The sequence below is a fragment of the Phoca vitulina genome, unplaced genomic scaffold (genome assembly GCF_004348235.1).
Source record: "Phoca vitulina isolate PV1807 unplaced genomic scaffold, GSC_HSeal_1.0 scaffold7, whole genome shotgun sequence".
NCBI classification, from domain to species: domain Eukaryota; kingdom Metazoa; phylum Chordata; class Mammalia; order Carnivora; family Phocidae; genus Phoca; species Phoca vitulina.
The window spans coordinates 42,415,999-42,440,992 of record NW_022589710.1 but is presented as its reverse complement, the minus strand read 5'-3'; the positions used below and the strand labels follow the sequence as shown (position 1 = coordinate 42,440,992).

The window sequence follows — 24,994 nt, the reverse complement described above, 5'->3', positions numbered from 1 at the left end:
CCTGCCTGATTTGAAAATTCTAAGTTGTGTGGCCCAAGAAAACACAGCAGGCACTCTGAAACCGCCTCCCACTGGACCGACTTCCTGGATTAACTACTGCTCTGAGTTCCCTCCGTCCAGCACAATGATGAATGCCCAAGGACACAGGCAGGCCCTCTCCAGGGCCACACACACTTTGTTCCCACCAGCTGGACTTCATGCTGACAGAGTCAGGCGGTCTCTTCCCAAACCTGTTTATGCCAGTTGACTTGTTATTGTAATTATGAAATTTAATTAAATATTATGAAAGCTGATGGAATACGAGTATTAAAGATAAATCTTGTTTCTATTAAAAACTAAGCTGAAGGCTTTAGAAAGACTTAATAAAAGCAAGTCACTAAAAAGAAAGCTATTGGATTAGATGTGGGCAAGACAACTATAAAAAAGGAGAAAAAAAATGAAACCTAAGATTCTGTAAGACTGGATTGCTTTGCTGGTCGGCTGTAGCTCTTAGAGTTTTATACTGTTAATACAACGTCAAATTCCAAATAGTACGATCACTGTTAAAGAAAAACCCTCGGCCTCACAAGAGTTTGGCAAGTACATTCTTACATATTTTAGTGAAAATAAAATATATTGGGCATGTGTAACTTTTAAAGGTTCCCTACTTTTAACTGGTATTTTCAATTAACCCAGTTCCAATTATGCTGCATAAGAGGGTATTTTCCACGCTTCAAATTAGAAACGACTTTGGATTAGTGGCTTTTAAATTTATGAAATGTTATGATCTAAGCTGGATTCCTCTGGAATATAGATGTCCAAATTTTTTATGCCATACAAATTTCTACCAGATTTAAACATAAAAACATCCTCTTTCCCTTCAGTCTAACACAGCAGAGAGACGAGCACAGTGGTTAAGAACAGGACGCCAGTGAGACAAGCAGAAGTGGAATCCGGGCTCCCACACTACTAGCTCCACTTACGTCCACTTAACCTGTAAGCCCCCGTCTTCTCGTCTGGGAAATGCCGTCACGGACGGTACCCTACCTCAGTGGGCATTTTGAGGTTGAAAGGAGAAAAATGCAGGCCATAGGAAATACTTACTAAAAGTTCCTGGTACATAGTAAGTGCTCTAAATTGTTCATTAATATTATTATACTGCCTAATGGATAAAGTGCCCACTACTACATATGTAAAATTATCACCAGTATGTTCTTAATGTGTCTGTTTTTAGCAAGATGGCCCCCACCAACAGCTCAGGAGCCCCTGTGGAACACGTCCCCGGGTACAATAAAGCAGGGCTTCGCAGCGGTTGCGACTTCACCTCCCAAGAGCCGTTTATTTGGCGATGCCTGCAGACACTTCCGGCCGTCGCCACGGAGGGAGGGGTACCTACTGTCATTCAGGGTGTAGAGGGCGGGGCTGCGGCTAATCTGATCCTACAGCGCACACAGGGCAGCCCCCTCCAACCAAGAAGTATCCTGGCCCAAATGCCAAGATGGCAACACTGAGAAGCCTTGTCAGGGTATATAGGACAGTATATAAGGAAAAGGTGATTTCTAAAATCAGAACTCCATAAAATTATTGAGAAAACATCGACTGCTTAAAAGTGGAAATGGGATTTTCATTATCATGTTGTCAAGTATTTATGACAGACATTTAGAAGACATGGATACTCAGCAACAAGACAAGATTCTTACGGTCAATAAACCCTTGTGAATACAGTCTATCATGTAATGACCAATGTGAACAATGTAATACAGCTACCAGGAGCACTAGAAGTGGAACTTCATTTGGAAGAAGAAGTCTAAGTAAGATGCAAAAACGCCGAAGCAGTATGTGGAAAGTCAAACTGCTCTAGTACTTTGCATCCAGGGGACCACTCGGTCAGGCTGCAGAGACTCCTGAGCTAGCTAATGGACCACAGTGTAGGTCCTTCCTTGGCGAGCAGCCTGTTTCTCAGCTTGGGTACTTGTGGACTTAAGCTCACTCTTCAATGAATAATGTGGCTCAAAAACATTATTAGATTTCTCCTAAGACTTTGTTAAACTACTTGTTGTTCAGTAAATCACAGGGCCTTTCTTAAAAGCAGGAGATGAAACAAAGTACAATCCAAAAATATATATCCCTCCCCCCACACACACAAAACAGAAAAGACTAAAAAGGAAGTTATCAACATGTTAAGGGTACTTATCTCTTCAGCCCCTTTTCTACCCCATTCTATAAGACCTAGATTTGACTCTTGCCTGAGACTTATTGGCCCTGCAACTTTTGTCAAATAACGTAATTAATGTTCACTAAAATTCCTATCAAAAGGATAGGAATGTGTAAGCCCCATTTACCGATGAGAACATTGAGACAGAAAAGAAATGGTTCTGTACTAACTATAAAAGTGCTAAGAAAAGGCAGCATTGTTTTTGTAGTCCTTATAAAAAAAAGCTATCTTTAAAATATTTTCAACTTCATGGCATTTATCTCTCAAGGTAACAGAGCAAGTCTTTTATACAAAGACTACAATTTCATCCACTAAATTAAAAAAACCATTAATATTAAATATACATTTTTATGCCTGAAAGGAGGAAGTAACTCAAAAACGCAAAAAGACATAAATGGTAGCAAATACATTTAACTATTTTAACCATCACGCTACAGGATCTCCACTCACCCTTCTGATAGAAGAATTTCCTGTAATAGTATGCGCCCAGATCCACGTGCTCCACGATGTACCTCTTCACCCTGTCCAGATGCAGCACGAGGCTGTCCTTGGGCACCTCAAGTACGGCCACTCCTGCGTTTGTGCAATGGGAACTAAGCGTGGACTCAAAGGAGGCACTTTCACACCCACTAAAGGAACCAGAATTTGATTTTGACAGGCTGATCTTCCTTTCACCTTCTCCGCCGATCTCGTTCCGAAAATACGGACAGCTCAGTACCAGCTCATTGCTCTTATCGTCTCCCTGGTCCATGCCGAGGCTCCCCTTGGAATTCAGGTCCTCCGTGCTGCCCATCGGGGAGCTAAAACTGGCCGAGTGGGACAAAGGCCCCGAGACCAGGGAGGCCACGGCAGCGGCCGATGCCCCTGTGGTGGTGTTTCTCCTCTTGATAACATTGTGCCTGTTCATAATCGCCTCATTCAAGTCAAATAATATACTCTGGACATCATAGTGGGCAAAGCACTTTGGGCATGTCCAGGGCCTGACAGAGTCTTCCGACCGGTTATCTTCCAGATCCGATGACTTCCCAAGTTCCTCACCTTTGGCATTGCGTAATTTCCGAAAAATGGACGAGTCTCCAGTTTCGGACTTGGAGCGGCGCTTGAGTGGTTTTTCCCTTTCCTTAAAGAGCCTGAGGTTGTCTCTCTGGGAGATGGGCCCGTCGATAACATCCAGAGAGAAACCGGAGCCCTTGCCCCCGCCGGTGATGAGGAAGTCGCTGAGCTTGGTCGGAGTTGGACCTCGATCGGACTTGTCGTCTTTGTAGCCCTTCAGCAGATCGAAGAAGCTTTCCCCAGACGTTCCCTGCTTGTCAATTGAGGAGGTGCTACCGTATTCCCTGTGCAGAGATGGCCCAGTCTTGTAGGTGGGCGAGGCACATTCATCGAAGCTATCCACGTCGAGCTCACTTATGGTGATGTCACTATTGCTCCGTTGCCGGACCCTGCGGAGAGCCTTCCTGGGGGAGCTGGGGTAGGCTTCGGGCAGCAGAAACCTGCAGTCCATGCCCTCCGCCGGCCTCGTCTTGTTTCTCAGCGTGTTCTGTATGCTCTTCAGCATGGCTGAGTCACTGGAATTGAGGCTCACAGAACTTCCCTGACTCACAGGACTGCTTTTGGAGGACAGGCTCTCAAGGCAACTTGAGGTTTCTACTTCCTGGCTTGAACGGCTAGATTCTTTGACGTTTTCCTTTCGTGGGGGCCAATCTGCAATCCTAGCCCTAACCCCCATCTTGGGGACTCCGGGGGTGGAGGTTATATGGTGAGAACCTTCACTTCGGGGGGGCCCTACCGGAGCCATGACTGAGGACCCTAAGCTGCCATTCTGGGACCTGAAGCGCCGCATGTAGAAGTCGTCGGTGTGGACTTTGGGAGTGCCATCCGTGGCGACAACCGAGGCCCTTTCGGGGACAGCGGGCCGCTCTGTCTGCGACCGTTTCAGGCTGGTCATGATGGAGAAGCAATCAGACTCAAATCCCTGCACAAAGGACCATCATAGCTAAGTTTTAAATGTGCACTTCCCTTTTGGAGAATGGCTTCCAGAAAATACAGCAGTTGCATGAGATCTTAATCTTTTTCATTTAAAAGGTAAAATGACGCCTTATTTCCAAACCTCTGAAAATCCAGATCTTCAAAACATTATAATCCACAATGGTTCCCTTTGCTTTGCTTTCACAGACAGCTTTCTTTCAGAAAAAACTGAATGGAACTTGTATTACTGGGACTCTGTGATTGCCACAATCCCATGCTTTCTCTAAAAGAGAGAAGAAGGACAATTAGAATTAGCATTTGATAAATACCTCTAAAAATAAATATGCAATTGCTAAAACCAGACACATGAAAATAAAAGACTCAATAATGGACTGTGGGTCACAGTTCACAGCCTATCTTTTTGGTAAAGCAGGTTTGAAAGAAAGTGAAAGCATTGAATAAAATCAAATGATACAGATCTTGAAAGACTATTAACACGTTAGCTTCACTGAACTAATTTCATGTAATAGGAGGGGGTGGGGTCTTGTCCGGAGACATCAAGGCTCCTACCCCAAGTGCAGACCAAGTACAGGCTCCAGTGACCTCCAATAATGTAGAACATCACGAACCACTGTGCTGACCAGTTCGAAACATGACCAGCAGAGTTCACTAATTAGAGCAACGTATAGTCAGTTTTTAAACAAGACTAAGAATCATGTCATCCAGTACATTGCAACACTCACTTTTTAATATCTTTCATCTTTCAAAACCCTGCTTGCTTTTTTGGTTTCTTTACAAACGCTTAACAGAGTTGGCAAGAGCAAATACAATAGAGAGAAAATAAACAGGGTTTTCCCGGAGCCATTACATCCATTAGCACTCCTCTGTATTGCCCTCACTTTATTACTTACCCCGCGAGGAATATCTCAGGATGAATCCCGCATTCACCACCACCTCTTCCCCAGCTCTCTTTAGTCTACTCTTGAAGCTAGAAATATTCCGCTAATTAACAAAACGCCTGCATTTCCTTACGCATTGCATCCTCCCCCACCCTCCGGTGCTGATTTATGAAGACAGCAGAAACAAAACGCTGCTCTGGACAGACCTCTCCATATTTTCCCCGACAGACGACAGAGGAGTGTTAGCATCCTTGCAGGTGACGGGTGAAGAGCACCAACTTCCTTGAGAGCCCGTCAGTCAGGAGGCAAGAGGCACACATTCTGAGTACAAAACCCCGCATGGTTGCGCACATCCTGAAAATAAAGGCAGAGGACCCTTTTCCAAGGCTCCACAAATTACACAAGAGGTGGCCTTTAAATTCTTGCCAAATCCATGTTTGGAAGGATGCTGCTGAACCAGCACTGCGCTGACAGGGCTGCATTGTCTACAAATCACGGCTGACACCCCGAGGACGACCCGCGCTCGCTGCACTCCGCTCGGCGGTAACAAGCACTTACTTCCACGATAATTAAGCAGCTCGCTAGTCGGCCTCCTGCCTCCGAGGCAGCCGCTTTAATTTCTCTTGCAGTATGCAGCATCGTTTTAGAAGGCTCGCTGCTATTTAAAGGCTGGAACATTTAGGGGAGTTTCAGAAACTGCGCGCTGCCTGCAGAATGCAGGGCCGGCTGAGCTCCAGCTGGGCTCAGGGGCCGGGCCGGGCCGGGCAGCCGGGCCCAGAAACGCCAATTGTTTTCACTCTGGCTCCTCTTCCCCCCGCTTTTGTGAAGGGGATAGAGGCTTTGCACCGCTACCTAATTAAACCTGGCTTTTGAGCTCTCTAGATACTTCTGCCCTCAGATTGCTCCGATTTCCTTTACAATTCAAAACGTCGCGTGCTCCTCTTGAACTGCAAGCCTTCAAGTGGAAGGACGTGCTAACTGTTGCTTCCAGAGGCAGAGGGGCAGCACATGTGGCCGCAGCTGAGGTTCGAGAAGTGCTCCACAGAAAACGGGAGGAAAACCAGCCAACTGAGCCAAAATGCAAAGTAACCTCCAGCCCATCTCCAAAGAAAGAAAATCTTTAGACAACCAAAGCTAGAATTTATGAGCTGTTTTGTAACTGGGGTAGGGGGTGGGAGGTGGGGTGTTGATTTCAATGAAATATCTTTCAAACAAAGAATACCCTAGCATAAAGAACAATTCCAAGTAGATTCTTATAAAAATCAGATGTTTTCAACATTTCTTACAAGCTCACAGAAATCCAAATAAATCTATTCCCAGAGGTTTCAGTCTCTAAAAGGCCAACACACTAATGCCACTGGGATAAAGACATTCTTGTCGCGTTTCATTTCCCTTAGAAAATAGTTTGTGGCAGAACTGTCTTTTTTAGGATATGTGAAGTTGTATGCATTGTAGGAGGAAACTGAAAGCCAGCACTAAAAGACAATAAATAGAACTGACTTGGAAATGCCCAGGCTTGGCTGTCTCTACTACAGACCTCCTCTTCAGAACCATCTCAAAGCCTTCCTAGATTTTTTGATGAGTTTTTATAAATCTTATATTTCATAGAATTTTTTTTTGCAGTTTGAAAGAAATGCCAAGACTCCTTTTACATCTTATAAAACAATGCAATGTTTTCTTTTAATTTCAAAATATAGATGGGGCACATAGGGAGAGAGCGTGCCCACAGTTTAATGACCTGTAAAAACCGAGGGGTTGAAGACAGACAACTAAGTTAAATAACAGGTTTTTTTTTTCCTGTCATAGGACCTTCTTTACTGTTCTCATTCCCTCCCTGCCCCACCTCCCTCTCTTTCTCCCCATCCTTGTTTATAGCATAGCATCAAACCCCTTTCAGTGCAATATGAACTTTGGACAGATGCTAGTGTATGTAGAAATATATGTATGTTTTGCATTTGTTAAACTAGTCAAAAATAAAGATGTCAACCATGTGTGTAATATGACAGATCAGTAACACCTAAAACCTATTCCTTAGGGTCGAGAGAAAAGCAAACATATGCTGACAATTATTAGCAATTCCCTTAATTATCAGCAAACCTGCTTAAACATCATTAAATACAGTAAAAAGCAATAGATTTAAATAGGAGAACAATACTAATTTAGAGCACATCACCTCCATCTGTTGAAAGAGTAAGTTATATAGAAATTTCCTTGGTACACATTTAGTTTTCCACCTCTAGGTACTACTACTTGGCGTCTATGTTAGACCCATTTAGCAAGAATACCAATCCACTGTTTAGTTCAGTGACTTCCTGCAAATTCTATCAGAAAATGAGAAGACACATTCAAATCCCACTGGTTGACAGTCTTTTCATCACTCAAGGTCTATCACAACGTAACCCACCATTCTTTCCCGATAATGTCAATCTTCCAGAAGTGCTTCCTCCTCTCTTCTAAATCATTCCCAGCATTTCTCAATTTCTTTCTGGGCACTGACCACACACTTGGGTGCTAGGGGCATTTGAGGAAACAATCCCTCCCTTCAAGGGAAGCTACAGGTGTAAAAACATCCCTTATCATTCTGGCTCCTTGAGACATTTACACTCTTGACCCCTCCCTCCTTCCTAAAACACTCTCCTCTAGATTTCCATGATAACCATGTTCTTCATTTTCTCTTGCCTTTCTCTTTTTGCTCACTCTTCAATATCACCGGTGGGCTCCACTGAAAAGCTAGTGATTCCAGAGTGGCAGCCTTGGTTGGCTTCTCTTAGCATCCTTCATACTTTGAGGGAGCTATAAAGGGTATTAGTATTGGGATGTACGCAGCACTGAGTACATGAGGATGAGATAGCAGGCATGGGGACACCCAAGTAAGAATATCAGTCTGGAAAGCAGGATATTCTTGACTTGGGTGGGTCACAGATGCCTGTGCAACTGAACGAAGAGAGAATTACGGAATTATGTGGGGAGATGGCTGCACGGTAGCCAGTCCATTCTGCTGAGGCCACAGGTACCTGAACCTTCAAATACAATCTCAGTGCAGTAACTCCGACCCTCTACTCATGACCCTCTTTCCTAAACTCCAGAAAAATACTGCAAGTACTCATTTGATATCTTCCTTATTTACCCAATTTGTACAGTGAATTAACTACCAGAAAAATGGAAAAATGATTTTTTTCCCAAGAAATGAATGAGTGATAAGGAAGTGAGAACAATGAATAATTGAAGGAACCAAACAAAAAACTTTCTTTGTGCCAAGGACATAAAAAATAGTTTGAAGGCTACACAAGAAGATGTGGGAAGGGAAAAAACAAAAACAAAAACCAAAACCAAAAAACCAACTATACTTCCTGCCCTAAAATAATTTACCACACAATACAGTATATTCACCAAAAAGATGTAGTGCTTGTCATCAAATATGTCCATTTTCCAAAATGGGATGTTGTTAGACTCCTCCACCGGTGTTTATATAATATTAATTACGAAATTTGAGTATTTATGAAAGTACCAATGTAAATAGTTTACAAAGTTGTATATATAGGTTTAGAATGCTCATATTCTTTAGTAATGCCCATAAATATATTTTAGAATGTAATAAACTTTATTTTAAAATAGAAATATAAGCTCACAGTGCTTGAACATTAGGTTAGCTAAGATAACCAAATAAGGTAAACTCTTCTTTACATCCTTTCCTGGCTTTCCTGAATTTCATTCACTTTACATAAAAGTAACATCTCAGTTGGAAGGGCTGTCTCATTCTTTCAAGAGGGTTTGAAATACATACAAACATCTCAGTGCAATCAATGTCATGTATAATTTAAGATTTATGAATCAGCACATAACTTTTTAGACAGGAATTTCCCCCTTTTTTCATTTCCGCTCTGTCCCTTCAACAACAAGCAGGAAGGAATGGGAAGAACAGGGTTGATAAATCTAGTACCTGTTCTCAAAATGTTCACTATCTGAAAAAGACACCAGTGATGGAGACAAAGTAGATTCAAAAAAACCTGCCCTGAAATTAACCAAGTAAAAAAGTTAAGGGATACAACACCTATGTAACAGGATCAAGTTACATTTGAATCTGGAGATAAGAAAGCAATTTAAAATGTCTTTATTAGGCCAGAGCAAGAACCAAAAGGCAAGTAACATTTGGCTCCTACCCACCTGCCCAACTAAAAAAGTTTAATGAAAAAGTTACATTTCAAAGGCTTTGTGAAGGAAACGACAAAATTTGGCAGAAAGCTTGATGGCAAAAAAGGGATGACAGAATGAAGCAGGTACCGAGCAAGTCATATGGTGGAGTTATTGATGAGCAGTGAAATGAATCAACAGCTGGCAAAACAAGAAGAGAAATAAATGGGAATATTTATCTGTTATGCTTAAATATGACTAACATATGTAATAAGCAATTACTATAATGCCAAAGAGCTAGGTTTGAGGAGCTCAAGGTAGAAATTAAAGTAAAAGGTAGGAAGTAGGAGGGTAACAGCGAATCAGAATTATTAGAGGAAAAATAATAGGTTTTTGAGGTACAGCAAACTAATACTTTCAAGGAAAAGAAATCAGAGCTCACCCACTTATCAGGGCACTGAGCGTTTCCATGTCTGGCAGCAGCTTATTAAGAGACCAGACTAGGGGCGCCTGGGTGGCTGAGTCGTTAAGCATCTGCCTTCCCCTCAGGTCATGATCCCAGGGTCCTGGGATCGAGCCCCGCATCAGCTCCCTGCTCCGCGGGAAGCCTGTTTCTCCCTCTCCCACTCTCCCTGCTTGTGTTCCCTCTCTCGCTGTGTCTCTCTCTGTCAAATAAATAAGTAAAATCTTAAAAAAAAAAAACAAAAAAAATCCACTGTTTTAAAAAAAAAGAGACCAGACTAGATCAGTGAAGCACGTGTGTGTTTTTAATGTACTAATTTGTACATTCATTTAAAATACATACAAATTGTATTCATCAATATGTACACTGTGATCTACTGCACAGCTGATCATCAAGCACGACTTGGTACTAAACCACTTAATACCAAATATGATCTAGGGAAAAGGGAATGTGAAAAATGGATGCCAGGGAAGAACCAATACATGTCTCATATGCAGGGGGAAATCCTTGTCAGCTTTTCCCAAATTCTGCTTCAAATTCTGCAAGTTATTAATCCACAAAAAAGGGTCCCATAATTAAATAAGGCAGGGACGCACTATATATCACCTCCCTTAGGACACGATAGCACTTTTTAGTAGATTAAAGATTCCATGAGAAAAAAAAAAACAACTAGTTTTATTTAAACTAAGATTTATTAATGGATATGACCATGGATTCACTGTTTAAAAAATAGAGTATCTTTATACTGTGCATCCTATTGAACGTAACTGGGGACAAGAATGCCCAATTTTAGAATAATCTAGGATACAAACAAAATTGTACATACATTATAAATACAGCTGTTTTTTTAAAAAGTTACATATAGATTTATAAACAAGCCAAAGGGAGTTCCCCAAAGGATTTACAATGTTTGTCTTTAGACAGTTGGATTAAGAATAACTTCTGGGCTTTTTTTTTCTTTTCTTTCTCTTTCTTTTTTTTTTTGTACTTGTACTATTTATTTTCTAAAATGAGCATGTGTAACTTTAATAATCAGAAGAAAAAACTTAAGAGAAAAAATAATCATTCTGTTACTAAAAAAACAAACAAAAAAACCCTGGGAATATAGTACAATGCACACACATCTGAATACTAATTATAAGACACTGCACTATGTTAATGCTCCAACCATTCAAATCACCAAACAAGTCAGAGTTCAACAGACTTGAGGTCCTTTCTAGATGATCTTGCACAAACCGCCTGATTTAATTGAAATCAAAGAGGGCTACATCAAGTGTAGAGTGTTCAAGACTATAAGATCAGCAGTATTTACAGATTTGATTAATTACTTCATACACAACTGCCTATACTTCCTCATTTACAGAAGATTTCTTTAAATTTAATATTGATATAAAATCCCCTCCTGCCAACAGGTCTCCAGGTGGTAGTGAACTGGAAAACCAGGTGAGGCTGCCTAACAGGAGTGAGGCTGGGCCGTCATCACTCACCCCCCTTTCCAGGGGCGCATCTAACTTTCCCCACATTCGCAGACATCTCACCTTCCATCCTCACAGTCCTCCTTCTGCAGAGATTCAGGCTCAATGTAAAAAATATCACCATTTGACTCTGCTTTGAGATGTCAATGGCTCAAGAAACTGAAACTGTTTGTAACCTGGAGAGGAGGAGTCTAATAGTATTGATCTTCTCTTCTGGGGACAGAAGGAAAAAAGGTCTGAACTGTATTAAGTCAGATTTAAATTAGATAAGCTATGAAAGCTGCCTTTGATCCACACACGAGGAACCCCAGCAGAGAATCTGCATCACTGAGACAGCTTGTCAGGCTGCCAACACGGACACCGGGGCACCGGATGGTGCTTTGCACTATGCTAGTCACCCTCCCAGGAGGAGACACAGAGGGAACATTTCCACCCTCAAGTCCCTCAAGTGTACCTGGAACAAGAGGAGAGGAGTATGGGAATCCAGAGGGTTCAGTAAGATAGAACATCACAAATGGCTTTAATAAAGATATCGTGGTTCTCTCAATTGAATATTTATATTCCAAAAAGAATTTAAGAAAGTACACTTGAAAAAGCACGTGTAAATTCACCTTAGAAAAAGAGTAGAAAGTAGCATCAGTAAGAATAATGGATAAACATCAAGTTATTTTTTTTTAACATCACGTTACTTCTACATACAACTCTAATATCCAAATAACTGTTAATCATGATTAATATCAACAGTAACCACATTTCACTTAGCAGATTTTAAAATACCACCCAAAGACTAAGACTTAAAAGAAAAAAATTAAATGGGAGCCTGGGTGGCTCAGTAGGTTGAGCGGCCAACTCTTGGCTCAGGTCCTGATCTCAGGGTCATCAGATCTAGCCGTGCATCTGGCTCCATGCTCAGCAGGGAGTCGGCTTGAGATTCTCTCTCCCTCTGCCCCTCCTGCTCATGCACTCTCTCTCTCTAAAATAAATAAATAAATAAAATCTTTAAAAAAAAATAAAAAAATTAAAATCACCCCACACTGCCTTAGCATTTCCTTAAATACAGATTGCAGATGGCTCATTTGTCTGTTTTATCATACCCTTATTTCTGACTATAAGTTCCCCCTACAGGGCCTCGAAGCATCAGGACTCCCATCCATTTCACTCTCCAACACATGTTTATGCCTTCAGTCCTCATGAGCACCCTGTGAAGTTACCTCCATTTTCAGGGAGGTAAGGAGATTGCGTATGACACAAAGTGCTCACACCCAGGGGGCTTACTTCCAGTAAATACTGGACTGGCAAAGAATTTATGGCAGAAAACTACTTCAAAAATGTATTATAAAAGAAAAAAGGTCTCCCTTTATAGCCTTAGTTATTACTTTTGAAGTCCAACTCTGGTATGAATCTCTGCATCTAGCAGAAATACATCTAGTGGGAGAAAAATTTTGATAATTAACTTCCTTAAAATGCTACAGTGGTCAAATCACTTGTCTTTTGGAAACCGTCCTCCTCAATCGCCACGCTGTTACTGTGTGATTTAGGTCTGGAAATCAGGACAAACTGTATCACCTTTCCATAAAGATCTATGGGATGACTGATTCAGATCAAGGGTATCCTTCTCTGACCTTACATTCAGAATTTAAAACTGTGAGTTATGAGAAAGAATACCATGTCCAAACCCTTCATCTTCCACATGTGGTCTCTCAGGGTCGAAACTGTAAGTTCACCAAAGGCAAACAGGGTGCAGAGCCTATGTATGAAGCCAGATTTCCTCATTCCCAGACTCCTATCCCGTCTGCTATGCCATGATGTTTTTCTAGAACATGCTCCTCAACAATCTGTTGCCATCAGTTTTAACCACAGTCTGAGCATCCTTTATGCACCAGTTTCTACACACAACCTTGTTCACTCCCCACAGCAATTGCTGGGAGGTGTGATCCACAAAGTTCATGTGTGAAGACCCTGCCGCTCCGAAGAGACCAGGTCACTGCTCTAGGGGTCTGATTCCTAAGCCAAGCTGCTTGCACTAGAACACCCTCTCTCCTAAAAATGCCTCTCCTCCTACTACTTTCTGAAATTTGTGAGTAACCCTACACTTGGTTCGGCCTTTTCTCCCCAATTAGAGCCCTAGGTTCCTGAGGGCTTTCTTTATCCCAAAAGCATCTAAGCTCAATATCCTTGAAATGAAATCATTAAGAAACAGAAATCACTTGATCTCAGTTAAAATGGACTAGAAATTAACAGATAGATTAACAGAATTCATATTGTAATCTAAAATGTAGTTATGGTTAGCTCATAAATATCAGTGTTTAGGGGGACAGGTCAAGGGGGGAAAAAAGCCCACTTAACCAAAATTTAATATAGATTTCAGCTTCATCTTTCTCTCTTTAGGAGCCTTCACAACCAACAGAAGTGAATGAAAAATAACAGCAACTTGACCTTCTTTCCTTCTATCCAGTAACCATGAAAGGGCATGAAAAATAGCCACACAAATGAGCAAATCTTTTAAAAGAGCAACCAGAAATGCATCCGTTAGAACTGGACAAGGCACCGTCACAATGAAATCACCAAAAGGTAAACTAATGCACAATAGAATCAGCTCTTAAAAATCCTAGCAAAGTAAATAAACACATTCACAGGAAAAAGGAGGGCTGGCTAGTACAGCACAAGTGGGAAGGACAACAGAAACCAGAAATTACAAATGACCGCCACCAAATTCATCATGTTCAAGATAATCATCTTTTATGCTCATGTGATTTTTCTCCCATACAAGTCTTCCCATTGCTGACCCCTTTTGCAATGCTGTTTTTTAAGTGCATGAATTATATGCTTAAAAAAACAAAAAACAAAAACGGAAATAGTGCAGAAAAAGTGAAAAATATATCTTCTTGTTCAGGACACCCCAATACCAACTCCAAGGGTAGCCACTCCTAATAGTTTGTGTATTCTTCCAGACATTGTGTGGGTTGAGCACCCACAGTAAGACAGGCATTGAAAGATAAGGGCAGAGGAGAGGAAGGATCCAGGTCACAGGACAGCTCACTTCTGAAGAGACCTAATCCAGTACAGAACCAGAAAACCACGGCAGAGGGGCGGATGGTGAACAACAAAAGAATCTACTTGCATCCAGGAGAGGCAGAGGACCTCCCCTTTCCAAGCTGACATAAAATACTTGATGAAACACTTCACAACAATCATATATACAACTGATCACATCATATATATATATATATATATATATCCTGGTTCTGAAAATAGGAGTCCTCTACAAATGTTTCTGGCAACTTGTCAACAGCAATTAAGACAAGAGCAAATGAAATAATTTTTTCTTAAACCAATGCATACCACATTCCCCCAGGTTTTTTTGTCTTTACTAATTATGCACATATACAAATATTCATACACATTTATACATAGCCCTCAAACAGAATTATTTTTATTGACTCCCCCAAACTTAAAAATCCCTGACTTCTAAATGAGATTTACTGACAGATTTATTATTTTTAAAAATTGAGGTATAACTGACATAACATTATGTTAGTTTCAGGTGTACAACTCAATGATTCAATATTTGTATATACTGCAAAATGATAACTGCATGTTATCTGTAAGATCAGTTAACATCTGTCAGCATACAAGATTACAGAGTTTTTTCTTGTGATGAGAACTTTCAAGTTCTGTTCTCCTAGCTACTTTCAAATATGCAATACCATATTATTAACTACAGTCACCATGCTGTACATTAGATCACCATGACTTACCCATTATAACTGGAAATTTGTACTTGTTGACTACGTTCACCCACTTCGTCCCATTCTCCCCAACCTCAGGCAACCACCAATCTGTTCTCTATATCCATGAGCTTGGTTTTGGTTTTTTGGGTTTGTTTTTAGATTCCATGTTACCTGCAAATTTATTAACTTTATCATTTAAACTTTCATTTACAAACTAGAAAAAAAGCTAACTAAAATGCAAACCAACCAAGTAATCAAAGATAAAACCTTGAGGCTTCGGAAGTCTTCTGTTTCTTGGCCATGCTTTTCATTTTTGTGACAAAGTGCAATGAGTCCCCTAGCTAAAACGGTAAGTTTGATCTTCAGATGTCATCTTGTGTGTCTGCATTAGCACTCACACTTTAAAATCTCATCACTCTGCCTATTCAGTACTGAGTGTTTATAAAGTGCATGCAAGCACAACACTTACACTCTCCTGCTTAAAACCTCACAGTAACTTCCTACCACTTTCAAGGCAAAAGAACAATCTCCCAAATGCATGATAGATCCCTCTAGTTAGCTCCAGTCAAAGGGAAAGAGATCCAGCTACAATTCCTTGAATGTACCTTGAATGAGCCTTCAGGAGAAACCAAGTGGCACCCTGTGCTGGGACACAAGTGCATACAATTGTCTTCCCTCATTCTCGTGGCTTGTTCCTCCCCATCCCTCTTCCTCCTGTCCAACTCTTACTCCTCAAGACTGCATTTTGGTATAGTCCCTCCTAGGAAGTTGGCCACACCCCATCCCCACCCCAGTCATGCTGCCATGTTCTTTTACACAGCATCCCTTGAGAGTACTGCATGTAACTTACGGTGATTCAGAATCAAGACAGGGATTCTCTACTTTAAAGAAATTATCACTTTACTATGCATCATTACCTTCTAACACCAGCTCTGCTGGCAATAAAAATGAGGGATTCTCAGTTTGAAGTTTTCTGACAAAATAACTGATTTTGAATTTTTTTTTTTGACAAAACTACAGTTAAAAAAAGTTTAAAAGAAAAAAGATGTTGGGAGTAAAGAAAACTCCTTAACAGAACACAAGTGCAAGAAAAGGCCTAACTAGTGTTGTAACAATCATGGGTATAATAAGCATCAAAGACATTCGAATCAAAACAACGCTACATCATTTTATACCGATTAGGAAAAATCCTAAGAATGCCAGGACTCACGGTTAATGGTGCACAGTTAAAACAGACATCCTTATGTTGACAGAGTCAATAAAAATTGGTAAAACCCTTCCAGGGGAAACAAACAAAAAAAAAGCTAAACCAGAAAATATTCATATTGTTGGGCTCTGTAATCTCTCTTTCAACATTTGGAAATGTATAGTTGTCCAGGGGCAGAAGGGATTTTCCTCTACTGAGCCCCAGAACTCTTTATTTCTCCAGCAGGCCCTGGAATCTCTGCCAGACTTTCCATTCCTTGTGAGTTCTAGGCATCTACTCTTTCTCTTCAAGTCTCTAACACTCCCACGACATCCTTGGTTCCCAAAAGACAATCATACAAAATATCCCAATGTTTCAAGGTTTTCTGATGCACCACCAACTAAGCCACACGTGGGCCATGAGGCGAGGGACTGTGCCTTATTTAGCTTTAGGATACTTAGTTCCTACAGAAGTTTAATGATAAATGTCATCCATGTTTGAATACAACAAGTGGGACAACAAACACTGAGAAGTGATTTTATAATCTATAGAAGGAAAACCTATTGTACAAAGATACTCACTGCTATGCTATTTGGTTTTTCATTTACATTTTTATCAAAGTACTGCTTACAACATTTAAAGGCAAATAATACTACAACATATAAAAAAACAAACAGGAGTGCTTTACCCCATATTCTCCATTCGCAGGAGCTACCCTTTTCATTTCATACCACTGTTCTCTCCAATATTTCCATATTTCTCAATAACATGTTCATACTGCTATTTCTTGATTTGTCTTAGATATTACCTGTTGAAGTTGTTGTGGAAATGAGAAATAAGCATACTTCAGTAAGTATCTCCTTTCTTCCCTTGCCCTATGCTATGTATATATTTTTGTCTGTGCATGTGTGTACATGTGTGTATTATAGCTATACATATAGCAGAATTTGTATTACTACGGCTATATTTGCTTAATTGCTTCCCTTATTTTTCCTGGAATTAATAATTGCTTCATTTTTTCCCCCATTTGCTTAGTTTCTATATATGTAACATTAATTCTCCCAAAACTCAACAAGAGAAGAAAAAAAAAAAAGTTTTCATTACTCTTCCATATGGTTAAAAACAACACATACCCTATCAAGTCCATTTCTCCTTCCTGGAACCCTCTCTCCTTGAGCTCTCCATCCTTACACTCCTGTCTGACCTGACTGATCATTAGGTCTATTGCATTGGCATTCTCAGAAGCATCCATCATTATCATCTTGACAGTTCCTTCCCTCCTCTCCTCTGATGGGTCCCATGCTTCCCAGATCTCACATCTTCCTCATTCTTAAGTTTACTCCCTCATTTTGATGACCATTATCTTCATTCAGCAACTGCCTAAGAAGAAGTACATATGGACAAGCTTTGAGACTTGGCATGTCTAGCCTTAAACTGACAAGTTTGGCTGGGTACAGAACTCTGGGTAGGAAAACATTTACCATTGGAATTTTAAAGGTATTATTTCATTATTTTCTAGCTTCCATTGTTGGAACTGAAAAGTCCAGTGATATTCTGATTCCTATTCTTTTATATGTTACATGTTGTTGTTGTTGTTGTTGTTGTTTTCAGGAAGCTTTTAAGATCTTTTCAAATACTGAAGTAGCCTTTCTGTGAGTCTTTTTATAATCCTTGTATTGGACACCCAGTAAGCATTTTAATATAAAAACATATCTCTTTAAGTGAAATTTTCTTTCTTTTCTTTTTTTTTTTAATAATTCCCCTCCTTCCTTTTCTCTTTCATTTTGAAAGTTCTATTTATTTGATACTAAATCTCCTGAATAGTTGCTTATCTCTTCTCTCCCACCACCCAATTCTTTTTCTTTCAAGTACTGGGGAGAATGTTTTTACCTTCATTTTCTAACCATACTATTAAATGTTTCATATTGACTCTTAGATTCAATTCTGAAAAAAATTTTGTGTTCAATGACTGTTTCTTCCATTAAAAAAAATTGTATTCTTATTTCATAACTGCAATACTCTGTCTCATCCCCACTAACGTTAAACTAATTTTTAAAGCTTCTTCTTCATATTCAGTCTATATTTCCCCCACATATACTTTTCTTCTGTTTGTTGTGATCACTGTCTTTCTCAATTGGAATGCTTTTGCTCCTATGTCTGCTAACATTAGCTATCCTTTTATATTTAATATTCAGGCATTAAAAAGGAAGACTGAAACTCTGTGTGGAAGCAGGGCTTGTTGATTACTACATAAACTTTCCTACAGGGGACTGACTGGTTACGTACCCAGTTGTCTTAGTTGTGGAAACTGAACATAGGGAAAAATATAATTATGATTGTCTAGTATCTGTTTAGTCTTGGAGCTCTCTTCCTATAACCAGGGAAATTCTTTGCCTTATACAGACAGTCTACCTTCCACAATAGAAGCTACAAGTGCCACACTGTCACTCAACCAGACATTCTTACAGACAGGATGCACACATACAACCTGCCCTCAGCCAGTGAGATACGCACATCTTTAACTCTGAATTGAAATATAGTTATCTGCCGAGAGCAAGGGGGCAGTGAATCCATTTACATGGGAAGTGGGGATAGCGTACTGCCTATGGTGCATAGTAGTGCCCTCAGTAAAGTGCCCATGGTGGCAACACAAAGCTGGACATGCAGTGTTCAGGGCAGTACCACACTGGCTTTCTGTGGGACTCAGTGTCCTCTCAGCCACTTGGCCTCCCTGATTCTCAACCATTTTCCAAACCTAGTTCTGCAGCCTTCCCAGTGATTCTGCAAGTCACTAAATATTATTTCCATAAACTCTTTTCCAGTTTAAATTAGAGGGTTTTCCCTATATACTGGGGAACCCACAAATGCCAGGTGTAGACAGGTCATTTTAGGTCATTCATCAGGTTCTCTAGAGAAGAATGGTTCCATTTCCTGCCTAGCATTCAGCATTCCAAGAACCAAGCTCAGCAAAAAATGTTTCAAATAATTTCTCCTGCTTTCTGGAGGCTTTATGATTACACCAGGTTAGGGAAGGGACCCCAGTATCTACCTACAACTGGTCCCAACTCTCCAATCTTCCCAGCAACTTGGGTCCTCCAATTCTGGGGTTGTACAAGGTCAACATTCCCTAGTACCCCTCTATAAAGGCATTCACTCTCAGCTCTGTCCACATCATTAAATTAGTTATAAAACATCCATCCCTCTCTGCTGACCAAAACTGTGTTGACAATTCTAATCTGCTCCTATTTTTCTCTTGTCTTTGCATATTTATGTCTTTTTATATTTCTTTAATAAGGGATAGGGCTTAAGGAGGGGAAGGAAATAACTGTGGCATATGTTCAATCTGACATGTTTAACTAGGGACTGTGATGCTATTATTCTAAACTGAAAACCTTCAATTATGAAATATTTGAAACATGTAAAAACATAGAGATACCTATTACCCATCATCTGGATTTAATAAATGTCAGTATTCTGGAGGGGTGGAGCAAGATGGCGGAGGAGTAGGAGACCTGGATTTCGTCTGGTCTCAGGAATTCAGCTGGATAGGGATCAAACCATTCTGAACACCTACAAACTCAACAGGAGATCGAAGAAAAGAAGAGCAACAACTCTCTGAACAGAAAAGCGACCACTTTCTGGAAGGTAGGACGTGCGGAGAAGTGAATCCGAGGCGATATTCAGGAGAATAGATGGCGGGGGAGGGGGCCTCCCACGGCCGCTTCTGGCAAGTGATAGAGCCGCAGAGCACAAAATCGGAACTTCTAGAAGTCTGCTCCGCTGAGGGACGTCGCTCCAGTGGCTAAGCGGGGGGTGGAACCCTCTCAGGACAGTGTGGTCTCAGGACCCTCGGGGTCACAGAAAGACTGGGGGTGCCTGAGTGAGGCAGAGCTCCCAGGTATCGGAGCGGGGAAGCCGGCTGCAGAGACGGAGCCGAGGCGCGGGCTCTCAGCTTGGGGTTGTCATAAACCGGGATCCGGGGCACAGTCGGGCCACTGCTCCTCCAGCAGGGACCCAACAAGCGGCAGATCCGGGGAGACTCCCCTTCTCTGGGTTTGGAGACTCCACATGGGGTCGGGTGCCAGAGATAGAAATGCTCGGTCACAGGCCGGGTGAGCACGGAGTGCAGCCGGAAACCGGGGAGACGGGAGTGACTGACTGCTTTTCTCTGGGGGCTCACTGAGGAGTGGGGCCCCGAGTTCTCGGCTCCTCCGGGGCAGAGATTGGGAGGCCATCATTTTCAATCTCGGCCTCCAAAGCTGTACAGAAAGCTTGCAGGGAACAAAAGCTCCTGAGAGCAAACCCGAGCAGATTACTCAGCCCAGACCGGGCAAGGGCGGGGCAATTCTGCATCTGGCAGACATTTGGGAACCACGGCAACAGGCCCATCCCCCAGAAGATCAGCGAGAACAGCCAGCCAAGACCAAGTTTACCGATCGATGAGAACGGCAGAACTCCAGCGTTAAGGGAATACTGCACATAGAATTCATGGCTTTTTTACCATGATTCTATAGTCTTTCAAAGTTAATTTTTTTTTAACTTTTTTTTTTTTAATTTTTCCTTTTCCCTTTTTCAACCAACATCTTATCAATCCCTTTTTTAAAAAAATTTTTATTTTTCATTTTTAGAGTCATATTCTATCCCTTCATTTTAGTTACCCTTATTTTTGGCATATATATATATAAGTTGTTCTCTCTTTAAAATTTTGAGATAGTTTCCTCTAACAGATCAAAATATACTCTAAATCTCTAGTGTATGGTTTTGTTCTACTCTCCTGCCTGATCACATTCTCTCCCTTTTCTTTCTTTTTTTTTAAATCCTCTTTTCTTTTTCCAAACAACTTATCAATTCCTTTTATAAAATTTTTTATAATTTTCATCTTTACAGTCATATTCCATCCCTTCATCATATCAACCCTTATTTTTGTACATATATAAGTTTTTCTTTCTTTAAAATTTTGGGAGGCACTTTCTTCTAACAGACCAAAATACACCCAAAATCTAGTGTGTGGCACTGATCTATGCACCAGCCTGATCATATTTGATCATATTCTGGTTTTTTTTCTTTTGTTCTGTTTTTGTTTGTTTTTATCTTTTTCTTTTTCTTTTTCTCTTTTCTTTCTTTGCCTTTCTTTTCCCCCGGTTTCAGGTCTTTTCTGATTTGTTTAGAGTATATTTTCTGGGGACATTGTTACCCTGTTAGCGTTTTGTTCTCTCATTCATCTATTCTCCTCTGGACAAATTGACAAGACGGAAAAAATCACCTCCACAAAAAGAACAAGAGGTAGTACCGACTGCCAGGGACCTACTCAATATGGACATTAGTACGATGTCGGATCTAGAGTTCAGAATCATCACTTTAAAGATACTAGCTGGGCTTGAAAAAAGCATGGGAGTTATTAGAGAAACCCTTTCTGGAGAAATAAAAGAACTAAAATCTAACCAAGTCCAAATCAAAAAGGCTATTAATGAGGTGCAATCAAAAATGGGGGCCCTAACTGCTAGGATAAATGAGGCAGAAGAGGGAATCAGTGACATAGAAGACCAAATGATGGAAAATAAAGAAGCTGAGAAAAAGAGAGATAAACAACTACTGGATCACAAGGGCAGAATTCGAGAGATCAGCGATACCATAAGACGAAACAACATTACAATAACTGGGATCCCAGAAGAAGAAGAAAGAGAGAGAGGGGCAGAAGGTATATTGGAGCAAATTATAGCAGAGAACTTCCGTAATCTGGGGAAGGAAATAGGCATCAAAATCCAGGAAGCACAGAGAACCCCTCTCAAAATCAATAAAAATAGGTCAACACCCCAACATCTAATAGTAAAACTTACAAGTCTCAGAGACAAAGAGAAAATCCTGAAAGCAGCTCGGGAGAAGAGATATGTAACCTACAATGGTAGAAACATTAGATTGGCAACAGACCTATCCACAGAGACCTGGCAGGCCAGAAAGGACTGGCATGATATATTCAGAGCACTAAACGAGAAAAATATGCAGCCAAGAATACTATATCCAGCTAGGCTGTCACTGAAAATAGGAGAGATAAAAACCTTCGAGGACAAACAAAAACTAAAGGAATTTGCAAACACGAAACCAGCCCTACAAGAAATCTTGAAAGGGGTCCTCTAAGCAAAGAGAGAGCCTAAAAGCAACATAGACCAGAAAGGAACAGAGACAATATACAGGAACAGTCACCTTACAGGCAATACAATGGCACTAAATTCATATCTTTCAATAGTTACCCTGAATGTAAATGGGCTAAATGTCCCAATCAAAAAACACAGGCTATCAGATTGGATTCAAAAACAAGACCCATCGATATGCTGTCTGCAAGAGACTCATTTTAGAGTCAAAGACACTCCCAGATTGAAAGCGAGGGGGTGGAAAACCATTTACCATGCTAATGGACACCAAAAGAAAGCTGGGGTGGCAATCCTTGTATCAGACAAATTAGATTTTAAACCAAAGACTGTAATAAGAGATGAGGAAGGACACTATATCCTACTTAAAGGGTCTATCCAACAAGAAGATCTAACAATTGTAAATATCTATGCCCCTAACATGGGAGCAGCCAATTATATAAGGCAATTAATAACAAAAGCAAAGAAACACATTGACAAGCATACAATAATAGTGGGGGACTTTAACACCCCCCTCACTGAAATGGACCGATCATCTAAGCAAAAGATCAACAAGGAAATAAGGACTTTAAATGATACACTGGACCAAATGGACTTCACAGACATATTGAGAACATTCCATCCCAAAGCAACGGAGTACACATTCTTCTCTAGTGCCCATGGAACATTCTCCAGAATCGATCACATCCTAGGTCATAAACCAGGTCTCAACCGGTACCAAAAGACTGAGATCATTCCCTGCCTATTTTCAGACCACAATGCTTTGAAACTAGAACTCAATCACAAGAGGAAAGTCGGAAAGAACTCAAATACATGGAGGCTAAAGAGCATCCTACTAAAGAATGAATGGGTCAACCAGGAAATTAAAGAAGAATTTAAAAAATTCATGGAAACCAATGAAAATGAAAACACAACTGTTCAAAATCTTTGGGATGCAGCGAAGGCAGTCCTAAGAGGCAAGTATATAGCAATACAAGCCTTTCTCAAGAAACAAGAAAGGTCTCAAGTACACAACCTAACCCTACACCTAAAGGAGCTGGAGAAAGAACAGCAAATAAAGCCTAAACCCAGCAGGAGAAGAGAAATCATAAAGATCAGAGCAGAAATCAATGACATAGAAACCAAAAGAACAGTAGAACAGATCAACGAAACTAGGAGCTGGTTCTTTGAAAGAATTAACAAGATTGATAACCCCCTGGCCAGACTTATCAAAGAGAAAAGAGAAATGACCCAAATCAACAAAATCATGAATGAAAGAGGAGAGATCACAACCAACACCAAAGAAATACAAACAATTATAAGACCATATTATAAGCAACTCTATGCCAGCAAATTAGATAACCTGGAAGAAATGGATGCACTCCTAGAGATGTATCAACTACCAAAACTGAACCAGGAAGAAATAGAAAACCTGAACAGACCTATAACCACTAAGGAAATTGAAGCAGTCATCAAAAATCTCCCAAAACACAAAAGCCCAGGGCCAGATGGCTTCCAGGGGAATTCTACCAAACATTTAAAGAAGAATTAATACCTATTCTTCTGAAACTGTTCCAAAAAATAGAAATGGAAGGAAAACTTCCAAACTCGTTTTATGAGGCCACCATTACCTTGATTCCAAAACCAGACAAAGACCCCATCAAAAAGGAGAATTACAGACCAATATCCTTGATGAACATGGATGCAAAAACTCTCACCAAAATACTAGCCAATAGGATCCAACAGTACAGTAAAAGGATTATTCACCACGACCAAGTGGGATTTATCCCTGGGCTGCAAGGTTGGTTCAACATATGCAAATCAATCAACGTGATACAATACATTAACAAAAGAAAGAACAAGAATCATATGATCCTCTCAATAGATGCAGAAAAAGCATTTGACAAAGTACAACATCCTTTCTTGATCAAAACTCTTCAGAGTATAGGGATAGAGGGTACATACCTCAATATCATAAAAGCCATCTATGAAAAACCTACAGCGAATATCATTCTCAATGGGGAAAAACTGAGAGCTCTCCCCCTAAGGTCAGGAATGCAGCAGGGATGTCCTCTATCACCACTGCTATTTAACATAGTATTAGAAGTCCTAGCCACAGCAATCAGACAACAAAAAGAAATCAAAGTCATCCATATCGGCAAAAAAGAAGTCAAACTCTCACTCCTTGCAGATGATATGATACTTTATGTGGAAAACCTCAAAGACTCCACCCCAAAACTGCTAGAACTCATACAGCAATTCAGTCAAGTGGCAGGATATAAAATCAATGCACAGAAATCAGTGGCATTCCTATACACCAACAACAAGACAGAAGAAAGAGAAATTAAGGAGTCGATCCCATTTACAATTGCACCCAAAACCATCAGATACCTAGGAATAAATCTAACCAAAGAGGCAAAGGATCTGTACTCAGAAAACTATAAAATACTCATGAAAGAAATTGAGGAAGACACGAAGAAATGGAAAAACGTTCCATGCTCATGGATTGGAAGAACAAATATTGTGAAGATGTCAATGCTACCTAGAGCAATCTACACATTCAATGCAATCCCCATCAAAATACCATCCACTTTTTTCAAAGAAATGGAACAAATAATCCTAAAATTTGTATGGAACCAGAAAAGACCCCGAATAGCCAGAGGAATGTTGAAAAAGAAAAGCAAAGCTGGCAGCATCACAATTCCAGACTTCCAGCTCTATTACAAAGCTGTCATCATCAAGACAGTATGGTACTGGCACCAAAACAGACACAGAGATCAATGGAACAGAATACAGAACCCAGAAATGGACGCTCAACTCTA

The 24,994-nt window shown here is 40.5% G+C and overlaps 1 protein-coding gene across 35 annotated transcripts in view; it reads right to left on the bottom strand.

Annotated features, from left to right (window-relative positions):
- SIPA1L1 (signal induced proliferation associated 1 like 1) overlaps positions 1-24,994 on the bottom strand; it is a 385,985-nt gene that overhangs the window by 139,796 nt on the left and 221,195 nt on the right. For 32 of the 35 annotated variants that reach the window (XM_032405449.1, XM_032405459.1, XM_032405458.1 and 29 more), the window contains one exon: positions 2,645-4,445. In XM_032405449.1, the coding sequence (XP_032261340.1) occupies positions 2,645-4,142 (1,498 nt within the window). In that variant the 5' untranslated portion in view covers positions 4,143-4,445. The other 3 variants (XM_032405480.1, XM_032405477.1, XM_032405478.1) reach the window with 3 other exon arrangements.